This window comes from Chlamydotis macqueenii, chromosome 3, assembly GCF_036417535.1.
Source record: "Chlamydotis macqueenii isolate bChlMac1 chromosome 3, bChlMac1.mat, whole genome shotgun sequence".
Classification (NCBI taxonomy): Eukaryota; Metazoa; Chordata; class Aves; order Otidiformes; family Otididae; genus Chlamydotis; species Chlamydotis macqueenii.
In genome coordinates this window covers 118136671-118159979 of record NC_141558.1, presented here as the reverse complement: position 1 = coordinate 118159979, position 23309 = coordinate 118136671, and the positions used below count along the sequence as shown (strand labels likewise).

The 23309-nt window shown below is 40.9% G+C and overlaps 1 protein-coding gene across 2 annotated transcripts in view; it reads left to right on the top strand.

Moving 5' to 3' along the window:
- PCSK2 (proprotein convertase subtilisin/kexin type 2) overlaps positions 1 to 23309 on the top strand; it is a 116759-nt gene that overhangs the window by 31849 nt on the left and 61601 nt on the right. The window contains exons 1-2 of one of the 2 annotated variants that reach the window (XM_086743694.1): positions 3542 to 3642; positions 22444 to 22557. In XM_086743694.1, the coding sequence (XP_086599820.1) occupies positions 22522 to 22557 (36 nt within the window). In that variant the 5' untranslated portion in view covers positions 3542 to 3642; positions 22444 to 22521. Of the gene's footprint in view, positions 1 to 3541; positions 3643 to 22443; positions 22558 to 23309 lie in introns of those variants that run through there. The other variant, XM_086743693.1, reaches the window with a different exon arrangement.

Here is a 23309-nt window from a genome sequence, read left to right as displayed (position 1 = left end):
AAATAGTGTGTAACTAAAGTTACGGGGTAAGCTAAAACCATTTCTCTCTCTCAAAAAAAAAAATGAATGTACTACAAGATAATAAACTGATAAGTGAAGACAACACTGCGCAGATTCACATAGAATTTTTAAAAAATAAAAGTAGTGACACACTGCAGTCCTGGTGTTACCAGGGGCTATGGAGTCTGCATGGTAGTGATTTTAAGACCAGGTTGGACAGCAATCGTAGCTGACTTGAGTGTGGCTGATTCCTCCCCAGGGCCCTGGCATGGTTCATAGGATCTCTTGAAGTTGCTTCCAGTCATATATTATATAATTTTGATGTAACATAATACTTAAGGTAAGGTGAGGTAAGGCAATAAAATGAGCTTTATCCTTCAAAATTACTTGTAAGAACATGGAAGTTCAGCAATTTTAAAAAACCTGTTGAGACAGCTAACCACGTTCAGCCTCCACTCTTCTTCCTGCAAGTTGCTGAACTGGCTTTAGTTAAGCTTCTGTTTTATTATTAATGTCTATTCTCTTGACTGCAGCAACACTCCCTGGTTGCTTTTTCCTGTCTCCCTCTTTTTTCTTGCCTGATGAATAGAGTCTCAGTTTTGTGGAGCAGGCCTTGCCTTTGTTATTTGTCTGTGCAGTTGCTAGCCTTTACTCTTCAGAGGGTTCTATTTAATATTATAATAAAAGCAGTGACAGTGGTGAGACTATATGGTTTTGGGTTTTTTTGGTAGTAGGATGTTGAGAAGAATGGACAATGTGAGCCAGTAACTTTGGATTGGTTTGGAACCTTGTATGTTGCACAGGTTTGCTTTGATTTAGGAGAAGTTTGATTTGGTTTTAATGCAGTGCTTTGGTGTGCTGACCTAACAGTCACTGAAGGTCGTGAGTATCTTGGCATTCACTGGATCCAGGAATCCACGGATGTAGTGTTGATGATGATCATGCCTTTCTCCCTTGGGAACCTCGAGCCAGCTGCATTCTGTCTTGGTGAGACAAAGGAAAGCCTTCTCTGGGCTGTCATCGTACCAGCATCTCCTAGCCCCGTGTGGCCAGGAGACTCTTTCCCTTCCTCTTGCCAGGGCTCAGTTCAGGACAGCTGGGGTTGACTTAGAAGAGTCAGTCATGTCCTGGAAGTAGTTGTGCTTGACGATGGCAAAGTATGTGGTGGTTCAAAACTGCTGTCCCTTCCCAAGTCACCAACATTAGAGCTATGACAGAATCCAGACTGCCATATGTAAGCCCATTGTCAGAGTTAACTTCTGTTTCAGTTTAGAAAGTGTATGTATTCAGCTATACTTTCTGGTTTTCAGTAGCAGTCAATTGTATACTAGAAAAACTTCCTCAGGAATAATGTAAGGCATTTTGGAATCTGTTTTCTTTTCACAAATCTCTTAAGCCCGAGAAAAGTTTTGGAGATTGGAAAATTGCCTTTGAGTTAAACCTGTTTGAACGACTGGAAATATATTGGTGACTTTGCATAAAATAGTTATTTAAAATATTGTACCTAGTAGTATATGATGCCCATGTATTTTAGACTGTGACATGGTAGATTTAGAAAGAAACAAAATAGATTTATAACAGTTTATTTCTATTCTTTCTTGACTTCAGAAAATCAGCTGTTAAAACAGGGCCTGGGTTTCTTGTGTGTGCAGTTAGATGAACAGAACCATTTACTGTATATGGCATTGGTAATAAATAAAAGTTGGTGCAGCTAAGGGCGCAAAATTAAATCAATAAAAACATAAGACTGGGACTTTTTTTGGTGTAGTTTTCTGGGGTGTCTGAGTATGCTGTGCCAGGGCTTGCATCACAAGGCTATGACGTTTAAAAACCCCACCACCTTTCTACTAAGAGACTCAAGCTAAAAGAATCAATATAATGGCATATGTTACATACATATATCATACAATAAATGTATTATGTAGTGCATTCACTCATGCAGTTTAACTTACTTTACTGTTGTTTGAAGTTTGATTAATGTTTTCTTTGTGAACAGCATTTTGGTCTATTGGTTTGTTACAATCAGTTTCCAAAACACTGTTGCTACAAGCATTCTGTGTTTCTATATCTTCAAAGTATGTATACACTATCTTAAGTATAATATTAATTTTTTTTGCCTCCAACTCAACTGCTTAGAAGCCAACAAGGAGTTATAAATACATCTGTGAAAGCATTGCTTATGTGCGTGATGTGTTCCATGAGTACAAAAAGGGGTTTACAAAGGTCAAAGAAAGTTGATCGCAGTATTTGGAGGTACACTGGAAATGAATTAAAGGGTTAGATTTCAGTTCTTTCTGAACAGTTTTCTGCAGTAATTATTTGATGCTGCACTGGAGTGTGGCTTTTCTGCAAAATGGGTGCCTCTAACAGCTGAGAATAGCCAATAGTAATTAAAATGCTAATATGTATGTCATGGGTTGATGAAGTTGAATAATGCTTCTTGGCCTTATAAACTTCCATACTGAGGGGGAGAACAGGACTGGATAGAATAAAACACGTGGAAAGACTAAGAAATACCATAACATATCCATGGGACATTTTTTTTTTTTTAATTACTTCTGTAATATCAGCTCCATGCTATCATAAAGGGATTCTGGCCATTATTGCAATTTTACTTATATGAAGTGATAGGTGAATGGCTACATTTCCCTGAAGATATAGCTTTACGTTTTATATTGATAGCCGTCTGCCATTTGAGCACTGAAAAGAAAGATGCTCTTATTATGTGTACAGATTTAATATTTTATAAACGTAAAGAGTCCATCTATGTTAATTTTGTCTTTATTGATTCCTTTCATACAGAGGGATCCATGAGCCTTGCAGATGTGAAGTCTTCACAGAAGAATCACAGTTGCTATATCTAATTATTATTTTTATACTCCTGGTCTTACAGCAGTATCACTAAGCTGATTACTGCTGGGCTCTAACTTATGTAACACTGCAGTGCTATGCTGAGCATTTATAACTGATTCTCTTCTTCCTTACCACCTCTGCACACTCTCTCCTATTCCTTTTCTTTGGAGGAAGTCCAGATGCATTGGTTGTATTCTCATTAAAAACCTGAAAAATAAAATAAGCCACTGGGGCGAGGAGATCCCCTGTGTTTTGTACTGATTGACTGATTACATTTGTTCCCCATCTAACTTGGCTTTGTCATCTGGCAAATAAGATGAACTAAATCCTGAGCCTATCTTCTGTGTTAGGCCACTGATTTCCCTGGTGCTCAGCCAGCCTTCCCCTGCAGAACTTCTGGATCACTTTTGTCCTAGGTGTGGTTCCACCAAGGTCAGTGCTATTATGCCTGGAGTCATTTTCGTATTTGAAATACCAAATCAGGGCAAAAATATTTTATTGCACTAAATGATTTTACTTAGCAAAAAAAAAAATTAATTTTATTTCAACATTTCTGATTGGAACTTTTGTAAGATTTTTGTTTCATTATTGTTTTTGACTGTTTTCTTCAGTTTCATTATTTCTTTCCAAATGAGCATGCTATTTCCAGGCATCCATCAGTCTGACTCCAGTTTCCATAGTGTGAAAAGTTTATTTCGTGCAAAGAAAAATGGCTAGTGGGAGACAGCCTCTGAAACAAGCTTCTGATTATTGGCCACGACTACAGCCGCCTTCTGCTCATAGACACGGGTAACTCGCTGCTCACTTCACTGCTCTTCTTAATTGAATCTAAATGGCTGAGAAGCTAAAAGGCAGCAGTGCCACTGTGAGGGCTAGAGCTTCTCACAGCTGTGCAAGCCTCTCACTCTCTGATGCTGGTTAACTGTAGCAAACCTCTACTGGGTCTTTACTCCATAGCCATTTTGAAAAATTGAAGCAAAGAGGCTTGGTGCAAGCTAACTGTTTCTATTGCCAATTCACTAAACAGTGACAATTTTCTGAATATCTGCATCAAAAGTTTAGTCTGGTTTGGATGTTAGTCTAGGAAACCATTGTTATCCAAAACTGCCTGAAATGTTTATCACAAACAATTCCAGGAGAGCTCAACTCACCCTGCCTTTCTAAAAACATCTAAGGAGGCTGAGGTTTCCTTCAGAGCATACTTAGCGGCTTTCTTAAACCCTGTTCTGAGGAAGTAATGGGAGCTGATTGGTGCAGTCTTCTAAAAGAGAAAGCTTTTTTTTTTTTTTTTTTTTTTACTCAAAAGCTATAATTCACTGAAAACAAACAAAACCAGTAGTTAACTTCAGACATACAGAAAATGAGGTATGAATATATATATATATATCTTTTCTTTTTTTTTTTTCTTTTACTTCTAGGAGGCTGGTTGAAGAAAAACCTGGCAAATGGGATATAAATGGTTGGGTTTGGTTAGTTATCACTAATGAAGAAAACTCTTTCTGCAGTGAGCAACTTCCCATAGTAAAAAAAAATGGGTTTTGTTTCATTTCAGAGTTGCCATATGCAGTCTCAGTGGAATTTGGGAGTTCAGTTATGAAATATTTTTATTTTCATGTGTCGGTGAGGTTTGGAAGAAAGTTTGAATGTGTGAAAGAAATGCAGATTCCAGATTGAGATTGGAAGATATGAAAAAGGACATTGCTTTTAGGAGTATAAGTCAAACTGATGTCTGCTGGTGACCTACCATGCACTGTGGAATACTGAACGTTTTTGTGTAGGGAAAGGACGTATTTCTGTAAAGACAGCTTTTTGCCTGAGAAAGTTTTGGGTTTTTTTTTTTTTTGTCAGAAAATTCTTATTAGCACTGTATTTGAAAAGTGTATGCAAGGTGAGTTACCTACCTGACTTGCAAACAATGAATAATTCAGTGTAAGCCAGAAAGTCAAATAAATCTTCCCAGATACTTTCTCTCTGCCTACAAAATAAATGACTGTGAGCAAAGGACTGCTTTGGTAATTTAATACTTTCAGATCTCCCGCTGAAATGATCTGTCTGTCCATCTGAAATAATTTGTGGTCTTTTATAGTGTGTAATGAAATAATCTTTAACTACAGATTTTAAAGCATATTTCAAATATGGATTATGCCTATTTCACAAATGGAAATAGAGGCTTTAAATTTTCCAAAATGTCATACAGTGAAGCAGAGCAAAAGTAGGAGTAGATTTCAGATGCCCAGTCAACTGTTATGGGGGGGGAAGAGAGAGGTTGGATTACAGCCATTTGTGGTCTTTATAGCACCTGGGCAATAAGAAAACTGAGATGAGAACAGTGGGGAAAAAAAAATAAAAAGCAAGAGATTAGCACAAATCCTCTGAAGCCCAAAAGACTCAGACAAAGGACAGTAACTTTGAACTGTAGGTACTGTTGTCCTTTAGTGTTTCCACATGCATGATCTGGAGGCTCAGGGGAAATTACTGTGCTAGAGACTATCTAAGCATAAAATAATAACAGAATTGTATGGAGGCATCTGTCCCTGGGTGTAATCCAGTACTAGGAATCCTGCCTGTGCTGCTGCCCTTGCTTCCCCATGACTCATTCCAGTTTTTCCCAGGACAGTGCTTCCTCCACCTGGGTAACAGCAGCAGCAAATGGAGAAAACACGTTTACCTCTCTAGCATTACTAGATTTTTGAGTGAGAGATCTTTGTGCTCAGGAGGCTGTAACCCAAGTAACATTTTTTCATTTACTATTTCATTCTTTGCTGTTCAAAAAGCAACTTTTTTTTTTTGCATAAACTATGTGCAAGCTATTTGGCTGAACATGTTGCAGTTTATATATTTAAAATATATAGGCGCAGCATTTCCCAGAAGGTAAATTCAACACCCCCCTGCCTTTGCATTTTCAGGTGGAAAGAAGCAGGAAGTCAGGGAATTGTGTCTCTTTGTGCTACTTTAGACCTCCTTTAGACGGTGCTACTGACTGCAAACGTGTGTTGATCTGCTGGGGAAGATATGGTTTGTCGAGAAGATGTAGCAGTGATTTCTCAGCAATCGGAGTTGCGTAGATGTTGCACAGTTTTTATTATAATATTTGCTTGTGGAAATTTGAGTTCTTTTGGGTGTCTGCAGGTAGAAAGCTGACATGTAGCTCCATTCAGTTCTCCCACCCCAACTGCCAAGAGCATCAGTAGAACACTGGGACAAGGCATCTTCTTAGCTTTGATGCCAAACTGCAGCGCTCCCTCCAGGCTGAGGTTGTGTCTTCTTTGAGTGTTATTACCTTCAGATGGAGATGCGTAATGAAATGCTAAATAGTTTTTGTCCTATTTGTGAGGTGATATGAAAGCTCTTTTAATATATTTTGCCTGATGGAAACAGCAGCTCTCTACCCACCCTGACTAGTGATTTTGATGAAATACATGATGAATTGTTTCCTTGAGATTTATGTGGATTTTTTTTTTGTCAAATCCTGAGTTAAGTTGAGAGGGGGAAATATGAGGAGGGAATAGGAGAGAACTTTTCTCAGTTCTGTCTTTATTTTTTATTGTGAAGGTTGACAACCAGAAGGGGATTTTTTTTATTTTCAGCCATATTTTCCAGAAGGACCTCAGGAAAATTTTTACGGGACAACACAGTAGCTTTCCAGGACTCTCTTCATAACAAATCTCAAGGGAAAACAAAGAAAGTAACCATCTGCTTCCTTCATCCCTGACCAAACCATGTCCTCAGTTATACGCTTGTGTAAGGTACAAGGAGCATGTGCTTTCCTTCCTCTCTAAATGTTCCCTGTTTTGTGAGTTACAATAAAGGGAAGAAAAATTCCCCTGGACATTTTTCATCACCTGTAGGCACCTGTGGAGAAAGAGTATCTGGCTTAAATGGGAGGGAGGAGAAGCATGTGAAGGAGCAACACATGCCTCAGGTGGGGATCACACTGGGATTTTTGCAGGATTTCTGTGCAGTTGGTCACAGTTGTGCTTATGCTGACCCCTCCACAAGCTCCAAGATTGAAATGCTGGAGAGGAGCCACCTGTGAGCCATCACTTATGAGATGCACCAGCAGTGCACCTACACTAAGAGGTCTGCAGGTTGTGTCTGTGTGCCATTGCTGCTTTAAGAGCCCGAACATACCAATTCATGAGGCTCTGCATGCTACTCTGGTTTCATAATATGCACCTCCTCTGGGGATCCCTGCTTACTCATTCCTTCTCAGTATCTCAGCATCTTTTCCTCACCAGTGGGTTGCATATTTTGGTTACTTCTTTGGAAACAGGCATTGTCCTCTGAAGCAAAGAATAATAATTTGTCTTCACAAGTTCAGCCCAGCAAGTTTGAACTTGAGTTTAACCGCAGGGAGGCTTTTAACAGTTTTTCTCCACACAGGAATGGTGTTAAACACAAGAGAGATGTTTCTTCAATTTGTAGCAGTGAAAATCTGAAGTAATTTCACTAAAATGAATGAAGTGAGTCTATATTTACCCTTGGGCAAGAGGAGGTGGAACCTGAGTCTTTGTACTTCTGGAGAATTGAATCTCAGCCAAGAAGCTAGTACCAAATGTACACTGTTGTTCCACTGTGGTGGTATCACCTGGTCTTTTTCTCAGTGGTATTCCTGAGTTTAGGCATTCCTGCCTCCTCTGTCCTCACTGTTTGTTCCTCTGACACCATTCCCACTCTTTGTTGCAGGGATAGCTAGTGTTTGGATAGGGAGTATGATTGCATTTAAAAAAATTGTTTCTAAGCTAGAGCATTTCCCTGATCTCATTTGCAATTCAGTCCAGGGTGGCATGTGGCGAGATGGAACAGAAGGGAATAACTTAAACTGGGTTGGCCCCTTCTAAAAGGGAAGCGAGGAACGATGAGGGGCCCTACCCAGTAGAGAGGAGGATAATTTTCAGTACTTTTCAGGGACCTCAGGGCGTTTTTTTTTTTTCTTTTTTTTTTTTTGTTTTTTTTGTTTTTGTTCAGGTTTCCCTGTTTTGCAGAATACTATTGTTACCCTCAGTCTCATAAAATGACATTTTGAGCCAAGACTTTGGCAGTTTCATCTGAAGCCGAAAAAGCTAAAATAAAAGAAACTTAATAGTCCATGTAACTATTAAGCGGGTATTCTTTATTACACTGCCGGGCACATGGGGGTTCGCTCCTCCAAACGTGTGCAATGTCTTAAGGAACAGGTACAGTATTTATGCATCATAGACATACAAATTCATAGAATTCCCACTGACTTGGTTATATATTAATTAGAAATCGTTATCATAAGTTTTCCTCCCATGACAGGTTATTCCTCGGTCTCTGTGTCCATCTCATGTCTGTTCTCAGGAGGCATAGTCTCTCTGGTGGTCATTCTCTCCTCCTTATCACTGTGTCCAGCTGCGTGGATTCAGACCTTTGTCCTGCTTTGTTCTTGCTGCCAGGGTAGTTTCTTGCTGTTCCCAATTTCCTTGGTTATTCCACCCTATCAGTTGGTTCTAAACTTCTTAAGTCCCCTTATCTTGGATTCAGCCAGCGTGTATGTACCCCCTCAGGGTGTTCCCATCTAACTTATCTTAGCTCTTGCTGGAGCATCCTGAAAGTATCTCATTATGTTAAGTTTATGACTCTACTGTTCTTTCTGTCAAGGTTAGTAAATCATTGATTACTATTTATCAGGTTGATTCCTTAGTATTAACCCCTTCTTTCACATCCCTTACCTAATTCCGCTGTGTCTTTGGCAGCACTTCGTTTTTTGTTGTTTTTCCTTTTGTGATGGTCATTCACAGGTACAGCTCATGTCACTCTTAAAGGAAAGGCCCAGAACAAAAGACATCATCTCTGACATTATTGCATTGTCAGCAGCTTGCCAAGTCCATGATTCTGTCATTTAGCACTGGATGTTTTACACTTCTTCAGACTGCAGTGGCTCATGACATGCGGGACTTCATATCCCAATCTAGGCATCTGTTCAAACTGCCATAAAGTCAGTCCTTCTCCTGTACCAGTTTATTTCCCCAGATCTCCCTTTTGTTACTCTGTAAAGTACTGCTAGTCTCAAGCCGCTTCTTCAGTGCTTGCCATAACACAGTTTAATGCTGGCATTTTGGAACTGTGGAGAACCCCTGAATGTGTGTGCAGCAGGTACTGTTAGTATTAACCAGAGATTCATCACTTTTCATACCAAAGAAATGTGATTTAATCAAGGAAGCTTTTCTGTTATTTTTTTATTCTGTTAAGACCGTAACATGATTTGGGTCTCAAAGTTTGGACACAATGCGATTTCCATAGAATTTACATGCATCATTTTTGATTGCCTCCTGTGTCAAGCCTGAGCAAATTATTTTCTTCCATGATCTGCAAAACATTTGTCTCAATGGAAATAAATGAGGAAGACCAAGAAGTATATAATAAGGATAGCAGTTTACAGGAGTATATGGAAATCCTTGGTGATAAGCAAAAACATATTTAGGGTTTAGTCTTTTTCAGTCCCTTGTGGTACAACCTCCTTTCAATGAGTGTGATTAGAAAGGTTCCTATTAATATTGATGCAAATTATGTATCCACACTGGGAGGAAAATATACTCCAAAGTCTAATTATTTTATGCTAATAACCAAACTGAAAACATACTCCCTCATTCCTGGCCAAAAAAGCAGCAATGTTCAAGTAATTTACAGCAGGATGATCATTTTATCAGTTCATTTAAACCAGCCTGTGCTGTGACCCAGTGGGGACAAGGGAAAATTCTGGCACCAAAATCCCTGCTAGTGCACATAAAACACCAATTAATAACGAGTTTTGTAGTCTTTGGGGTCCAGTTTTCATTGCTCTAGGCAGTGGATAAATAGAGGGACCTGTGACAAATCTGAACCAATTGGATATCCTGGTCCCTTGGCATAAAGGCAGAAACCCCTTTATTTCTAAGATTTTTTTTAAAATAATTTTAATTGTTCAGATGTGCTTTGGAGAGAGACTTGTCCAGCAGCCACTGGGACAGGCTGCTGGAGAACATGGGCAAGGATGTAAAAAGCCTCTCTGCAAAGGGGGTTGTTGAGAAAACTCATCAAGAATATCCAGACCATACTTCAGTGCATTGCACTGCTCTGTTTCTGTGATGAGCTAAGGAGAGTTTCAGCTGGGGTAAACTTTGAGCATATTAATACTTGTCTCAGTTTCGCAGATTTTTCCTTCCTATGTGCTCTGTTACGTCAGGGCCGGCTCTGTGCCCCAGCATGGCATCTCTTCCCCGCATTGCTGACCCCACCACTGCTCTGTGTTAGGTCTCCTGCCTACAATCTCATGCTAGATGTGATCCCTTTGCCAAACTGCTTGCGTCCTGGTGCCTTTCTTGTCCAGAAAAGAGCTGTAGACTTTGCCTTGGGGAATGTGAGTTCAATACGCTGCTCAAGCTGGGTGCCTAGGCAGTTCAGGCATTCAGGGGCAAAAGGGTGGTTTTCTGCCACTTGATGGCAGCTGGAATTTGGGATGAAGTTGGAAAATTTGGCCTGATGTAGATCTCTGCCTTGGCTGTGCTCTCTGCTATGGTGCCAGGAGCTCCATGCAAAGGCTCCGTGGCAGGAATTGAAGGAGAACATTGTCAGAATCCTTCTTTCATTCATCATACCGCATGTCATGACAAGGATTGAGGTCAGTCCTTTGGAAGTACTGAATTAAAAACTGGTTTAGATAAAGGATAAAATTATAGGACATGGACTATTTCTCTCCTTTTTGTAAACTGTAGATTATAGAATGGTTAGGGCTGGAAGGGACCTTCAAAGGTCATCTAGTCCAACCCCCCTGCAAGGAGCAGGGACATCTCCAGCCAGATCAGGGTGTTCAGAGCCCCATCCAACCTGGCCTTGAATGTTTCTGGGGATGGGGCATCTACCACCTTTCTGGGAAACCTGTCCCTTATTTCCCAGTTTTTTTTCTGCCTTCCCTCTTGATACCGAAATTGTTTGGTAGAAAGTGTTCTGTTTTGATGCTTTCTCTGTAGCAGATGGTCTGTTCTTGGCAGCTATATGCTGCTAACTCAATGCTGTACAGCAGTGATACATAAACCTCTGCTGATGTTATTAACATGCTTTGTGATGGGGATCCATAAATCTCTGAATCTAGGAGCTGAAGAAGTACAATTGCAACCTTTACAGTGTGCAGCCGGATCAATACAAATCATCGGTTGCTTTCTAGTGGGCTGGGAAAGGCATGCATAGGAGCAAGCTCTCTTGTATTTTCTGTCCAGGGTATTTGTGGTAATAGAATAAAGAAGTAGCTGTGCTATAAACAACCACTCTGCTGTTAGGTGCATGAGCAGATATGTGAATGTGAGCAAACATATAATTGTGGTTTTCCCGCTGTCATGAGATCAGCTTCTGTTTTGTGTCTGGCTTCTGCTTATGAAATTTCCTGAGAGAAGACATTGTACAGCACGTGTAATTCCCACCAGGCAGCACTTCAGGAAGATCAGTGATTTGCAGTTCTGTATCTCATATCCACTGAGATAGCAGCAGAGTTCTGAAGGCATTAAAAATGAACAAGAAAAGCCCACTAATATATCACTACTGCTCATGCAAATCTTGAAGTTTTAGTATTACAGGTTTGACGTACTAGAATAAGCTTAGACTTTTTGGCAGTTGTTGCTATATCACTCTGGGTAGGCAGCTTTTTAAAAATAGGCTTTGTTCTTTTATTAAGGCTAAATGGGCCTTCTGCAGGTGTCATTACCACCTACCTGGGGAGGTGTTGACAGCAGTGGGCAGTAATCAGTGCTGGCAATCTGACTGCATGGTGCAGTGGAGGCCTGAGTCAGAACAAAGACCGCAGGAGCTGCCAGAGGTAGAGTAAGTGGCCATTTGTGATGGCCACCACTGTGCAGAGATGCTCCCTTCCACCTTAACTGAAACAGATGCCTCTTCGAGAGGTATTCTCCCCAAATTTAAACTACGTAATTTGCTCACAGAGCAGAAGGAACAGAGACAGGAAAAGTGGTTTTGTGCAATGACAGTGCAGAAGAGGTTGCAAAAGAGAAGGATTGTATTCTGTAGGGCACTCACAGGATTGCAGCCAGGATAAAGAAATCAAAAGGCACTTCTGCACTTTCTGAACCCAGATTTGAGAAAGCCTGGATTCTACATGGTGGAGCCAACCTTTTCTTTGCTGTCACCCCATGAGTCCAGGTTTTGAGGACCCACAGCTAGTTTTAAGTAACTATTTTAATTAAGACTTTCTTAAATGAATTTAAATAAAATTGATTTTCAGCTTGGTTTGTGTACTACATGTACGACAACGGCACTGACATTACTCTGCCTTCTTTCCCTCCTAGTGCCATGGTACAATTTTTTTCTGGGAAGCTGCTTTTCAGCTGAGATTCTGGCAACAGTTTTGTATTGAAAATGTATCACTGCCACTGGATTCAGCAGGGCCCATCTGCTCGGAAGGACCATAAATGGCAGAGGAAGCTGATGTAAACTTCTCTAAGCCCCCACTGCATGAGAGGAACCCCAAACAGCTCCCACCACAGTTACCATGACTGAATGCTGTCACTGGGCTTGGGGAGCAGCTATATAAAAATATTTTGGTTTTTTACCTGGAAGATGTTTAAAAGAGAAGTACACATGGAAAGCCAAATAAATCATATTGGACAGGGCAACATGCAAGTTTTCAATGTGTGCAACATTATGATGTACTTACTGTTAATGTGGGAAGGAGATAATCTGTGCTGGTAATTCCATGAGAGAAAACCACTGTTATATTTTTCCAAGCAGATGTCTCAGGGCAAATAATGAGCCATTAGATGAAATTTGAGTGGGAAGGAGGCTGTGGAGAATGAAGTGGAAATATGACAAATTATAGCACAGGTCAGAAGGCAGTTTTGCACTGCAGAATCACTTTGGAGACCAGAGGGTCTGTTTTCAAAACATGCCACAGAGTTACTTTAAAGACTCGTTTTCTGCTGAGTCTGTTTCCCTACATGATTGATGCATACCTACACAGCGATATTGGAAGGCACTTCCAGTCTGTCCATATGGAGTACACTTGAACTTAATGTCTGTAAAGCAAACTGGCATCTTTAGAGAGGAAATATGAAGTTAGAGGTAAAGCTGCTGCAAATGATGCTTTATGACTAGAAATGTGTTGGGCATTAGCACAAATATTCATGCATTTACAACAAGTCTTTTCTACATCAGAGTGAGTGAAGGGTACACTTCAACAAAGAGAATAACTTTACCTATCAGTTGAGTCTTCCTATGCAAACCAAACTGAACAGAGTTTTCTTCAAGTGATATTTTCTCACAGTCCCCACTTATCTGGAGACCTGCTTCATGAAATGAGTCAACAGAGTTAGAGGAATCTTTAGCCTATGAGTACTCCTGATCTCTTGGGATATACCAAATATTAATCACTTGTGTGGAAGCTGCAACTGTACTAATAGAATCTTTAAATAGGAGATTATGTAAAGGTAGACTCCGTAGTCCCTCTCTCCTTGTAGGACCAGTGAGCCTATTGTGGAATAGGAGTAAAGGAGGAAAGTCCTTTGCTGGAAGGCTGCCCAGGAATATAAGAAACGGTCCAAAGTTATAGATGAACAAATGATGACAAAGAGGGAATTATTAAATTAGAAGATTCAGCATCTTGTGAGCACCTCTCTTCTTTGTACTGCATGCATATATCCAAAAGCTAGTCTGAATGCCAGAAGGTTTGCAGTCTTAAAGATGAACTGGGCTTGATTCCCATTTAAACTAAAACCCTTTTATACCACAGAGAGGCTGCAAATATAACTTAGACCTACCTTGGGTATCACCTCAAAGGTTGGTGGTGGCCTTTGTAACAGATGAAAATCACTCCATGAAAAGACTTTTTCTGTTCAGGAAGAAGAAAAGGGTGTTTTTTTTTTTTTTTTTTTTTAAGCATTATATTTTAAGAAGGTTATATCTGCAGCACTTGGCAAAGCGATATTAGATAAGGGAAAACTGTGACTTACAGCAACTAATTTTGGAGCTAAGAAGGGAGGATCTGCCATCGATACCTGTTCTGGTTTTGTTTAGTGAGCGCAGGGCTACTGTGGCAGCTTCTGTAGGAAACTGCTAGAAGTCGCTCCCCTTTGTTCAGTGGACTTGGCCAGGCCTAGGGCAGACCTGGTGCTGGCCAAGGCTGAGCCGATTGGTAGCAGAATGTTCTGTGATAACGCCTCTGCGATAACGTATTTAAGAAGGGGAAAACAGGAAAAAAAAAAAAAGAGAAGAGAAGATGTGAAGAAGCTGAGCGGGGGCAGAGGCACAGAGTGGGAGGCGCAGGCCTCATGGGCCTTGCAGGCCTGACCCTCTGGCCTCTTGCCAGGCGGCCGACTGGGCCCAACTCAGCCCGTCCCGGCTGCAAGAAGTGGAGAGGAGATGAGCTGGATAATGTGAAGAGATTCTGAGAGGCGTCTGCCAGCCTGTTGTGAAGAACTTTTCTTGTGAGAGGAACGGCTGCTGAAGCCAAGGTCAGTTCAGAAGGAGGGGGAGGAGTAATGCGGCTCCTGGCCAAGATTCCCCTGCAGCCTGTGTTGATGACTATGGTGGAGCAGGTTGTCCCCCTGCAGCCCATGGAGGACCACAGAGGAGCAGAGATCCACTTGGAGCCCATGAAGGACCCCACATCAGGGGAGATGGATGCCTGAAGGTGGCTGTGGCCCATGGAAGGCCTGCTGGGACAGCCATTCTGGAGAGACTGAACTCCGTGGAAGAGATGACCTGTGCTGGAGCAGTTTCACGAAGGACTGTGGCATATGGGTGGGACCCCACAACGGAGCAGGGGAGGAATGTGAGGAGTTCTTCCCCCGACCATGAAGCAGCGGCGTAAAACAACATGTGATGAACTGACCGCAATCCCCATTCCCTCTTCCCCCCTGTGCCGCTCGGGGGGGGAAGGTAGTAGAGATAATGTTAAGCTTGGGAAGAGGGAGGGGTAGGGGGAGGTTATCTTGTTCTCTGCCTCATTATCCTGCTGTTTGTAGTAATAAATGAATAGTTTTCCCCAAGTCGAGTCTGTTTTGCCCGTGACGGTAACTTTAAGGATTTTCTCCCTTTCCTTATCTCAAATCTCGAGCCATTTTTCCTTATATTACCTCTGCCTATTTTCTCGGAGGGTGGGGGGAGTGAGAGAGAGACTGCATAGTCTGGTCCTGATCGGGGCTGAACTACGGCAATACCGCTCTACATGCATGGGGCCTAGTTTTCTGTCACCAGGCATGCTGTTATTTACACCTACACTGAGAAGCTGTTGTTCTGATTGATTTGGAGTGGCTGATGATTTGTGTGGTCCAATGTAACTGGTGAGACAGTGAAGTGCAAAATTTACCCACAGACTGCTGATAACATGCCCCTGTGGTTTGCAGTCTCTCCAGGTCCACTGGAGAGACAAACGCATGTAGTTATAGCCCATCTCTGGGGAATTTCTTTCTTACAGAGATGTTTGATTTTGTAACTGAAGTGATTGTCCTGCTGTCTTGCAATAAGGCATTGTTTGAAATATAAATTACTTTATCTTTTCTCTCATTATATACCGTGACGTATAATGTCAGCTTCTCTGTGCAGAATAAGAACCAGTTTTTCATTCCTTTGGAAACTTCTTAAGATTTTGGAAATGCTTCTGCTCTTGCTGGCTTGTCTAAGCAGTGAAAATACTGGACATAAGAATGGAGTTCCTAGAATAGCCAGCACCTGTGATAGTATAGATCCTGATATGGCCCTCATGCTAAACTGAGGGGAGAGCAGAGGTGTGAAGCACTTTGCTTGTTCTTGAGGCACTGTACTGCATATCAAGATATCCAGGGCTTTTTCTCTGTCTCAGTTTTTCCTCTTAGTAAGTTCTATCCTAGAGCAAAAAAAAAAATTTATGGAAGAGGGCGTGATCCTATGAAAATTTCTGTTTTACCAAATTGACATTTTCCATTGCAGACCATCCATACTTGACATTCATTTTACATTGCAGCCTAAACAGTTCACTTGCATTTCAAAGCAGAAGCTAGAGGAGCGCTATTGATTGCTTAGCTGAGCAGGTTGAGTATGATCTGTAGCCTCCTCTTACGCATTGATTCCTTGTCTCTTTACTCACAGCTTCCTGAATGTCACTGAACTGTGAGAGGCCTGCTAAATGGACAAAAATATTGATTTATTTTCCCCTTTTTTTTATTTTTGAAAGCTCCTTATTTACTAAGCATTGACCTAATGTAATGAAAACGAAAGGTCATCAAATAAGGCAGAAGCAAATCAGTTCTTGCATATTTTTAAAAAGAATATGAACTTGGTTGAAACATGAGTTCTTTAAATTGTTTCCATCAGGAAAGGTTAATTGCCTGAGTGTAAGCTTTGACTTCAGGCGCTTCACCTTTATATTTTACTATTATCTGATTGATGCTGAACTTCTGGAGTAGTTTTCTAAATTACTGTACCTTTGGTGTTACAGTTTGCACTTATTTTTGCAGAGAATTAGTGAGCAGCCCCAACTACGCCAGGTTTTGCTGTGCAAGGCAGTCAGTAACAGAGTGTAATGGTGGTAGTATTTTGTCCTCGGTTTATTCTACCATGAGTATGGCTTTACTGCAGTATCACATCCAGAGACAGGGGAAAGATGTTCGAAGAGCACAAGCTAAAGTCAAGGAAAACTGAGAAGACATTCCAAGAGGGATATGTCCAGAGGCTTTAGTGTCTGCTGATGGTCTTGATAAACTTAGCAGCGTTTGTGGAGGCAAATGGGGCTGGTTAGAGAAAGGGGAAAACTAGGACTGGTAGAGAACAAGCAGGTCCTTGATATCCAATAACACTGTTTCAAGTAGGAATGAAACAAAAAAGAAACAGCAAGGCAGACGGAAGGGAAGGCTGAGAACAATGAAAAATGGACATATTTTACAGGGGACATGACTTTCCCTAGAAATCACAGCAATTCTCATGATGTCTATCTATGCTTACGATTATTAAAATAGCCGTTTAAAAATGTATAAAACAATAGTGATACAAGTATTTTAATGGAAAGAGATGCATTTTTACTTTCATGAAGTCTTTCAAATTTAAAACAATTTTCTTTGTGTGGCCTTTGGTTAGAAATGGCAGGGAAGCTTGTGTTGATAAACTTTATGTTTCAAAGGCCTTGTGCTTCAACAGCTGCTACATCTTTGCTGTAGCAGCTCTAATTGCACCTCCCAAGGAGTAGTAACGTAGCTTGGGGAAAGAGTCCTTGTACAGAAAACTCCGATGGGATTAATGAATACAGGTAGAAGAGGCTCTTAGAGACACTATTATGAATAATCTACCAGAAACACTTGCAGTTGACAACAGGCACTGGTTGCTATGTATGGAGAGATCCAGGAAAACTTTTGAAAATTATTAGCTTGCTCAAGAGGAGCAGGTGTCGTCTGATTAATAAATATTGAATGGTCAGCAACACTCGCAAACCCCCTGACTTGTTTTTTCTGGGCCTTGAAACAGGCTCAGAAAGTTTGAAATCAAGCAGATGGATCCAGTTATGTCAAGATAAAAGCCATCCATTTTCTGCATTGCCATGGCTGGATAGTCTTACAGCCTCATCGTCCCTGGTTACCGGTTCAATGGCAGAAATGAGCTATCCCTGTGGCCATTTATATGTAATTCAGTTTTCTTCAGTTCATCTGACGTTAGTTAAAATTCAAGTACGTCTGTACTTTCTTTTCACTAATGAGGAGAGTCAGCATTATTCCTTTTATTTTGTAGTGGAAAGTCACACAAAACTTGGCTACTTTGGGGCTTTAACAAGTATAAAGGAATGTGAAATGGATGCTCCTCTCTGATGTCTTCAGAGCTTCTTAACAGCAAGAAGCTGTCAGATAAATACAGGTGATGAGTGTGTACTCTGTGAATGGGATCAGTATTTCCCTAATAGACATACCTTTTTTGTGTTATGTGTATGGAGTGGATAGTAAAATTAAATGTATTTTTGTGTACTTAGACAGAAATCAGAGATGGAAAAGACACACACACTAATTAACTCTGTATGGGGCTTGGGAGCAGAGAGTTTGTAATTTGTGGATCAGGCTCTGAAAAGCTACTGTAGGTGCTTGACATTTAACTTTCATAACTTTTTAAAGAGAGTTAGAAGTGCATATCACTAGCTCATTTGAACTTTTTTGCTTCCCATCTTTTGTTGCCATCATGTTTCTTTGGATATCAGAAATTAATGATAGCAACAGTCAGGATAGCGTTCCACTAGCTGAAGGTGGTTTATTTGCCAATGCCTTCGTGCATCTGGACACACTGTTCTTCAGTACAATTTATAAGTCCAACTAAGTCCAACTGTTAGCCTAACTTCTTAAAAAATACAGGCTATCAGTTTCCAACTTCTTTCTTCCCCTTCAGGAATGGACCTGTGTTGAACTCTGAGGCTTTAGAGAAGAAAGAACCACCGCTTCCTTTAGTTGATTATCTGACTGCTGTGGAGATTTTTAAAAGCTATGCAGGCCATGCCTATTAGATGTCATCAGTGGAACTACCTTTTCCCTCTGGAATTTGGCCTGAATTCTCCTGTTCTAAAGTTCTTGATTCTTGAGATTGGGGCTTATGTGTACTGTTGCACTTTCGTGCACCCACTGGTATAATTTAGTAAATCTGTCATTTATGCTTAATATAACCAAGTCATTTAGCTGCAGGAGCTCACCAGTACAATTAACCCTGTTCTGTCAAAACGAGGAGCTGATTATCTTGGCATTCACAGGAGCATAGAGCACAGTTACAGTGCTGTGGTTTCTGGCTCTCCCAGAGCAGTACTGCAGTCAATTGATTATTTTGGTAATTTGTTCTGCATCAATATCTGCTGGTTTATTATCATCCAAGTGACTTTCTGCACCATGCATAAGTACAAGTATATTCAAAATCAATACTTGAACCTTTTTTCATTGTAAGGATCTTATCATCCATGGGCTACCTTCTTTGATACGTGACCTTCATTCTGATTACAATACAGCTGGTAACTTTTACATGATTTAGTCGCATGCTAATAAAGTAGATGCTCAGATTTTGCTCTCTGCTTAGTCCTGTATCCTAATGAAGAAGGAATAAATGAATCAAGAATGAAATAAACAAAAGGCTGTTATTGCTGATAAGTAAACCTAATTTTGAGACAGTAAAATTCATGCTATTTTATTAAGAAAATCTCCTACCTTCACTGCGTTCTAATAAGTATGCTTCACAGGCTCAAATAATTTAGAGATGCTATTATCAGAAGCCTGTGTCTTACAAACACTATTTTTCCTGCTTCAGTTACAGAAGCAAGTATTTAAAAGATAGCATGAAGTTGCGTTGTGTGTTGGATGGAGGGCTGGATTCCAGATCTGTACTTAACACAAGTACAGGGGATTATGGCTATTATAAGATCAGAATATTTTCCAGTTATTTTCTACCATTCCATGTACAAAGATGTTCTCACTTATATGTGTTTTTTAAACATAATACCTGCAACGTGATACTTAATGCATTTATGTTACTGATGTCGCAGGGAGGCCTGCTCTTCTTTAAAAAGAAAACTGTAAGAGAGAAGCAGAATCAGATGTGATCTCTCTCCTGATCCAGACTAGATATGAAAGCACAAGTTTCTAGCCCTGGAAAACCACTGTTTTCCTAATGCAGATACCCGGTTGGCGAGAGGACTAGGATTCTCCCGAGTTAGCTATCTGCAGCCCTAAATGGGCAGTTCTCTGCTCAGACCAATGGATTTGTATCATCCTTTTCCAATGATAAAATTGTTCTGTTGGGGATTTTTTCTGAAATATATTGGTGTTATCTGATCTTGGGATCGTTGCTTTCTAGACAAATTTTCATCCGGAGAAGGGCAAGTTCTTACTTCATGCATGTATAAACAAGGCAATTGATTGAGGCAATTTGTAGCTTATGTAAGTGAGAAGCTAGCAAGGCCTTACCCAAACCTTTCAACTGGTTTCATGACAGAAGTGCGCAATCTTTTCTAGATGTGATTGTATGAGCTACCATCATTACAGAACATGAGGAAAGCCTCCTTGTTTCTACAGAGAAAAAGAGGCCTCAGAATTTCTGAGACTGTTACCTCTATGGATGGTAACACTCTGTATACCTTTTGTCCATGTGAAATATTCTGAAAACAGCCTACAGAGTGGTTTTCAGAGAAGGTTATACCTCCTTGAGGGGTACATTTCCTTGTCTCAGGAAATTACAATAGAATATAATACAATGTAATACAAAAAATAAATTACAATTTATTTTGAAGGTGGAACAAATTAGACAAATGAGTTGATCCTGAAGAGGGAAGCCAGCCTGTACTATTTCTGCAAATTGCTCCCCTACTTCCTCCGGGTTGTCTTAAGTAAAGCCAGGGCTCCAAAGCATTGCTTTTTAATTAGTGGCAATCCTTTCCTACTAAATCCTATTTCAGTGCCTTAATACAGCCGGTCCTGCAGAGCCAGCAAGCTTGCGTGGGAGCACAAAAGCATGAAATGTTTTTCTCTGGCATCTCTCTAAGTGAGGGTTGGCTTCTGTTCGTAATTATTTTAATTATTTTCTGTAGTGACAGCTCGAGGTTTGCAGTTGCAAGCAGAGAGGCAGGGGTGGTAACAGAGGAAGGCATAATGACAGGTGATTGCTCTGTTGTCTCCATGGCATCACTGAGCCTTATCTTAGAGGGATCAAACAGTGTGCTTATTCTTTTCCTTACTCTGTTCAGATACCTGGTGCCACTAAGTACACCTAGTATGAGTCCTACTTAATCACTGTCCTCTCTCCAGCTGTTCTGGTTTTGTTTAGTGAGGAGGGGGATAAGGTGGCAGCTTCTGTAGGAAACTGCTAGAAGTCGCTCCCCTTTGTTCAGTGGACTTGGCCAGGCCTAGGGCAGACCTGGTGCTGGCCAAGGCTGAGCCGATTGGTAGCAGAATGTTCCGCGATAACGCCTCTGCGATAATTTATTTAAGAAGGGGAAAACAGAAAAAAAAAAGGAGAAGCTGTGAAGACGTTGAGGGGGAGGCGCCAATCTTGTGGGCCTTGTGGCCCTCACGCTCTGGCCTCTTGCCAGGCAGCCAACTGGGCCCAACTCAGCCCAGCCTGGCTGCAAGAAGTGGAGAGATGTGAAGAGAACCTGAGGGGCGTCTGCCAGCCTGTTATGAAGAATTTCTTGTGAGAGCAACGGCTGCAGAAGCCAAGGGCAGTGGAGAAGGAGGGGCGGGAGTAATGCTGCTCCTGCCAAGATTCCCCTGCAGCCCGTGGCGATGACTGTGGTGAGGCAGGCTGTCCCCCTGCAGCCCATGGAGGAGCAGAGACCCACCTGCAGCCCATGAAGGACCCCACACTGGGGCAGGTGGAGGCCTGAAGGCGGCTGTAGCCCGTGGAGGGCCCACTGGGGCAGCTGTTCTGGAGGGACTGCACCCCATGGAAGAAATGACCCACACCAAAGCAGTTTTATGAAGGACTGCAGCCCGTGGGAGGGACCCCACGCTGGAGTAGGGCAGGAATGCAAGGAGTTTTTCCCCTGAGGAGGAAAACACCATGTGATGAACTGACCATAACCCCCATTCCCTCTTCCCCCTTGTGCTGCTCCGGGGGGGGGAGAGGGGGGGGAAGGTGGTACAGATAGTTAAGCCCGGGTAGAGGGAGAGGAGGGGGGAGGTTATCTTGTTTTCTTTCTCATTATTCTGCTTTGTTTTAATAATAAACAAATAGTTTTCCCGAAGCCGAGTCTGTTTTGCCTGTAATGGTAACTTTAAGGATTTCTCCCTGTCCTTATCTCAAACCTCGAGCCTTTTTCCTTATATTATCTCTCCCTGTTCCCTTGGAGGATGGGAGGAGTGAGAGAGAGACTGCATAGTTTGGTCCCAAGTGGGGCTAAACCACGACAGTTTTATAACCAGTATTTTTATATCTTACATTTTAGCCAGTCAAGTCAGTTTAGTGGCTTTTTTGCTGTTTAATTTTTCTTGCCAGTGCATTTATTTATCACTTATTTATTGCACAAATAATCCTTGAAACTAGATTGCTCTACAAGACGTGTTTTTGAGAACCATAGGAGTATGATGAAAGCACACAATCCCAGATATTTTTCTCACAGCAAGTCTCGTTGGAAGGAAAGGCTATCTAATGGTCTGAAAATGCCCTCAAGAAAAATCTGGAAACGTAAAAGGATGATTGAGACCTGCATCCTCATTTTATCAAATGTCTGTAGCTTGGAACAGTGGCATATTGGGAATTAGTTAAATAATTTTAGCTTCTAGTAACAACAATGTTTTGATACTGGTGGCTATGAAAAATAAAAGTATGGCAAGAAGATCTAATACACTAATGATGCCTGAATAGAGGTTCTTTCTTCACAAATTCTCAGGTATCTAAAACATGTTCAAGTTGTAGCGTTCCTCCAGATAAGACACTTCTGGGTGTCTTTCCCCCACATAGCCACTGTAGTAGTCCTTGAGTTCTCTATGTCTTTGCGAATTTTGACTGAAAACAGCCACAGGTTTAGAATTTGCAAATGAATGACATGGACACAAATAATGTGATTTCATAATCCTTATCTGTCATGAAAACAAGGCTAAAAATTCGTTGTATCTATGGGTAAGAGTGTTGAGCTAAAGGTGTAAAAATTAACCCTTCCAGGTAAAGAAAGCTGTGCAACAGGAAGGCTTCAGCAGAAGGAAGCGAGGATATAGAGACATCAATGATATTGACATCAATATGAATGATCCTTTATTTACGAAACAATGGTACCTGGTAAGTTTTGACAGAAAATCACAGTAATCATAACTAAATAATTGTCATTCAAACCATCTCTTGCTGTTGCAATGTTTTGCAAGAGTTATTTCCAAGTATGTCACAAGAACTTGGGAATAGATCCAGGGCTCTGTCCTGTTGTTTTTTAACTGTACCTCTTTTATGCTGGGAAGACTCAGCACATTTCAAGAGCTAAATTTCATTTCAGTCAACGGAAAGATCCTTAGAAGGCTTGAAAAATAACTGTGTTGGTGTCCTGTGGGCATTCCTGGTGTGCTGATGTGACCCCTAAAACTGCGTATGAATCATGTCTTTGAGCTGTTGCCAGGTAAAATATTGTTATAGAATTATAACAGAAGGTTCTAGTGCACTGGCTAGAAAAAGTTGCTTTTTATGGAAATTTAAATATAAATTGATTTTCTTTGATCAAAAGCAAAACAGTTGAAAACTGGTGAATTTTGGCTTAAGCTAATGTCAAAAGAAATTAGAATTTTGCTAAATTGTTTCACTTTTAATGTGTCGTATATTGTAGGGAGAAGTCTTTGGTAATAAAAGAAAAATTAAATGTTTATGTAGTCAAAATAATATTTATTAAAAAAAATTTGGTCAGTTTTAATGTTGCAATCTATTTATGATTAAATATTAGTAGATGCAGTACTTATTAACTTTAGAAGGGTCTGTTTTGCTTAAGAATGGTGTTTCTTGTTCTCTTTCCTTTTAATCTTTTTCCATCCAATATGGCCAGTATTTTT